This window comes from Rutidosis leptorrhynchoides, chromosome 3 (genome assembly GCF_046630445.1).
Source record: "Rutidosis leptorrhynchoides isolate AG116_Rl617_1_P2 chromosome 3, CSIRO_AGI_Rlap_v1, whole genome shotgun sequence".
NCBI lineage: Eukaryota > Viridiplantae > Streptophyta > Magnoliopsida > Asterales > Asteraceae > Rutidosis > Rutidosis leptorrhynchoides.
In genome coordinates this window covers 25,336,975-25,341,325 of record NC_092335.1, presented here as the reverse complement: position 1 = coordinate 25,341,325, position 4,351 = coordinate 25,336,975, and the positions used below count along the sequence as shown (strand labels likewise).

Below are 4,351 nucleotides of genomic sequence, written 5' to 3'. Positions count from 1 at the left end.
TAACATTAACAAACTTTCATTTAGTTAAACAAATATAAAGCCCATTAATAGCCCATAGCCTAGTTTCCACAAGTGTCGTTCTTTTATCCAAACCCCAATTATGGTACAAAGCCCAATTACCCAATTTTAGTAATTAGCCCAACATCATGATTACTTCGTTTTAAACAAGCATAATAATAACTTAGCTACGAGACATTAATATAAAAAGGTTGAACATAACTTACAATGATTAAAAATAGCGTAGCGTTACACGGACAGAATTTCGACTTACACCCTTACAACATTCGCTAACATACCCTTATTATTAGAATTATAATTAAAATTAAAATATAAATTATAAATATAAATATATTACGTATATATTGAGAGAGAGATTGAGAAATAAGATATGTAAAATTCGATCAGAATTCGGTTGGCTTTATAGCCAGAAGTGAAATTTGGGGCTCCGCGACTCGCGGCAAAAAGCCCTTCAAACTCCGCGAGTCGCGGAGAGGTATTTTCAATTCACACCCTTGGAGTTTCTGGCTGCCGACAGTTTTTAATATATATATATAATATATATATAATTAATATAATTAATTATATATTATATTATATTTATATACATAGTTAACTTGTAATTTTTAGTCCGTTGCGTCGAGCGTTAAGAGTTGACTCTAGTCCCGGTTCCGGATTTTCGAACGTCCTCGCGTACAATTTAATATCTTGTACTTTGCGTTTTGAATCTTGTACTCTTGTGATTTCGAGACGTTTCTTATCAATAATTGGAACCTTTTTGATTGTCTTTTGTTCTTTTGAGCTTTTTGGTCGTTTGCGTCTTCAAATCGTCGAATCTGTCTTTTGTCTTCACCTTTTATTATTTAAACGAATATCACTTGTAAATAGAACAATTGCAACTAAAAGCTTGTCTTTCTTGAGGAATAATGCTATGAAATATATGTTCGTTTTTAGCATTATCACTACACAAAACTTTTATTATAAGTTTTGTGACTATTACTCTATATATTTATTTATTATTAATATCAAAACTTCAAAACAAGGTATTCTCACCTAAGTAACTCATTGAACGCTGGCAACTAAACTCGAAAATTCTTGCCAACAAACGTTTGACCAAATTTCCAATTGCCCGGAACAATGTTCCAAGAAGTGGAAGTGCGACGATCACTACCCGTGACCCTAAAAGAAAGTGACTGGCCCACAAGAACCGCATTTGATTGCCAATTTTGACCCCAATTACGACTCAAACTCATCCATCCAGTCTTCGAGCCTTTGACCCATAATCGGGTTATATCCCCTGCCCCCGCAACATTAGTAACCAGAACTAAGTTGAAGTAGCGAAATCCGTTAATAGTAAACCTTATACCGCCTAGCTTTCGACAGGGTACCCTGTGCCACCAAAATAAAATTGTAATTTAGTTGTTGTTCAGGGGTAAATATGTAATTATACACCATTGAAACCGTACATGTACAAACACGGTTTGGAGGACCGGGTCAGGCCCCACTACTCCCACTTTTTAGATAACAAAGTCAAAATGTTTAGCAATCTTGAGGTAAATTAACAGTCACTAAAATATGTAAATATACACATACTTTATTTTATTTTATGCTCAATATTTTTTACACAACAAAACCGCAATCTCCTCTCTTTAATCTACATATGTAAAGATTAACTAGCATGACATATTGACATACAACAACAACAAAATCCAATATCACATGAGTGGTGCATGGGGAGGTGAGATGTAAACAATCATTCTCATATCCGAAAATAAAGACAAGTCATTTCTCAACCCAGAGGGAAACAATCTCAAGAGTAAAGAAAGTCATCTCTCTTTATTCGACGGATAAAGAGATTGATTCCGAGAGGACTTCCGGCCTTTAAATAGGAAAAAGTTTTTTTAAAAAAATATATTAAAAATACAAAATAAAAATAATAATAATAGACGCCATGAAAATAGTAGAATCAAAATTTACATGGGTTTTAAATGATGCCTGGAATTTAATTTTGGCTCTAAGAGTTAGTCAAGTCGCCAATAAATCGACGATTGTTGTCGACTCAATAGAGCCGTTCAATAATAAACGTATTAATTATTATTGAAGAATAATTATTATTGACATAGTTATTATTATTATTATTATTATTATTATTATTATTATTTTTATTTTTATTGATAATAATAAACTTAAAAGTTTTAAAACTTACAAAAAATTAGTGGGAAGCCTAGAGACAATCTGGGCCCCCACACCTCTAGCAATAGCAAAACCTATCCTAGTAAAAATATGAGCAGCAGCACCATCACCAATATCTTGCGCCATCGAACTCTTCTGAACCCGCTTTAGCAAAGAAACAGCCTCCTTCTCTAATTCCCCAACGGAAGAAAATGAGAAAGGAATGAAACCATAACCAATCGCCAGACAACTAGATTCGTACTTGACCCGCTTTCGACGAACCGCATCAATCACAGCACGTCCAGATTATTATTATTATTATTATTATTGTTATTATTATTATTATTATTATTATTATTATTATTATTATTATTATTGAAGTTATTGAAGAATAATAAAAGTATTAATTAATTTAATTGAATTTATAAACTTTAACGCAGTATGTTTAAACGTAGTCTAAAAATTTCGTTTAACATTCTCTTTATTGTTATTATTACGTATTTTTAATTTTTGGGAATAATGTAATACTAACCGGCGATAAGAAACAGGGACTATGCCAGCTCGATATTCGGCTATTTTGAGAAACATAGGCATGGCAAGATCGAAATGGGTTCGAGGAGGGTTACACCAGCCACCATTATCACTAGCTTGAGCGAAATTAGGGGGACAAAAGTTTGTAGCAGTGACGAAAATAGACGGGCTGCCCGAATGACACCACCTCGGGTCATCCACACATTTGATCTCAAAACACGCACCACAACTTAGCCCGTTGTTAAATAAAGCAGTACTTAGTGCAGCAGTGTTAACCCCGTACCCTTGGCTGTATAAATTTCCATAACCACACGCACCACCTATATATATATATACACGTAACACAAGTTATTAAATAAATTTCGTTACATATTTTTTTTTAAAAAAAAAGAAAGATTAATAAAAGTGAAAATGGTGACGTACCCATTGTACCGGAAGCATCATTGCCACCGTAGAAAGTGGCGTGAGCAGTTTCCCAGTGTGATCCGGTATAGACTCCGGGAATACGAGCGTTAACGGACGTTAGAGTTAATGTGAAAAAAGTTAGAGTTAGGATGTAACGGAGACAGTTGAAGTCCATTCTCACACAAACGTACAAGAAGTCAACAAGAGAGAGTGTTGTAAATTGGGGGTTGAAAGTGTGAAGAGATTGAAATATTGAACCGCTACTTATTGTGGCCAATGTGGAGAGAGAAAATCTAAAATTGGAGGGAGGATATGATTTGGAATTTGTCGCGAATATGAGTGAATTCTATGTGTGGATAGTAAATAGATAGCATAAAAGTTTTTATGTTTTACCATAATTTTTAATTAATTAAATAAATTAAATGTATACGATATAATAGGATTGTTTTCGGTTCTTCTACTCTCATCAATAGATATTCTTAGGCAGGTCAAGTTTGGTTTTCTTTTCTCGAGTCCCATCTTGTTCGACGTTGATCGATTTAGGGATTTTTCATCTTTCGATGTAGATGCTTTTATTTTAATAGTTATCGTTATTTTGAAAAAAAAGAAGAAGAAGATATTGTTACGGTTTAAACCCTAAATTCATCGTGAGGATTTATAAAAAAAATATAAAACATAATTTTAAAGACTACATTTAACATATATAGTAAAAAGTTAATTTTTTTATATTATAATGTACCACAAATGTTCGAATCCTTTTACTACAGATTATGAACACCCGACCGAGTCTTCAAAAACGAGCTGACAACTACAGGGGAAGCCGCTTACTGCAGTCTCTGAGCGTTTTCACTTAAATTTACTAGGTCAATTTATTAATAAAATACGTAGTTTTATATTGGAAACATCAACTATATAGTTAATACTTAACCATATTATTTAGGGCTACGGTTATTATTTTTCTATAAAGAAAAATGTTAAACGTAACATTTAAATATTAAATACGAAGTATTAATAATTGGGAATATAAAGGAGAAAATGAAAATTGATTGAGAATTAAGCGGCGTAAATTTAAAGACAGAAAAGAAGACGAAAGAGTCATCCGCTTCGGGTTCATTCAAGTTTAAAGACTATGCTGAAGATTTGGTTTATGAATAAGCAATTCAAAATTTGTTTTTGACGTCTCAAGATGGTAACATGGTTGGATCGTCCGCTGCGGTTAAAGCTTTGAATAACAGTTTATTCCAAA

At 33.0% G+C, this 4,351-nt stretch overlaps 1 protein-coding gene across 1 annotated transcript; it reads right to left on the bottom strand.

The window, feature by feature from the left end:
- Positions 1 to 965: 965 nt before the first annotated feature.
- On the bottom strand, positions 966 to 3,342 carry LOC139895864 (expansin-A6-like). Its single transcript, XM_071878414.1, has 3 exons — positions 3,124 to 3,342; positions 2,702 to 3,020; positions 966 to 1,386 (listed from the first exon to the last, which is right to left on the bottom strand). The coding sequence occupies exons 1-3, from the start codon at positions 3,278 to 3,280 to the stop codon at positions 1,077 to 1,079; spliced, it is 786 nt and encodes a 261-aa protein (XP_071734515.1). The 5' UTR covers positions 3,281 to 3,342; the 3' UTR covers positions 966 to 1,076.
- Between the last annotated feature and the right edge of the window lie 1,009 nt (positions 3,343 to 4,351).

Coding starts and splice junctions, on each gene's coding strand:
- LOC139895864 (XM_071878414.1), bottom strand. CDS start 3,280: ATGGACTTCAACTGTCTCCGTTACATCCTAACTCTAACTTTTTTCACA. Junction 3,021..3,123: donor TGATGCTTCCGGTACAATGG/GTACGTCACCAT, acceptor ATATATATATAG/GTGGTGCGTGTGGTTATGGA. Junction 1,387..2,701: donor GTCCCTGTTTCTTATCGCCG/GTTAGTATTACA, acceptor TTGGTGGCACAG/GGTACCCTGTCGAAAGCTAG.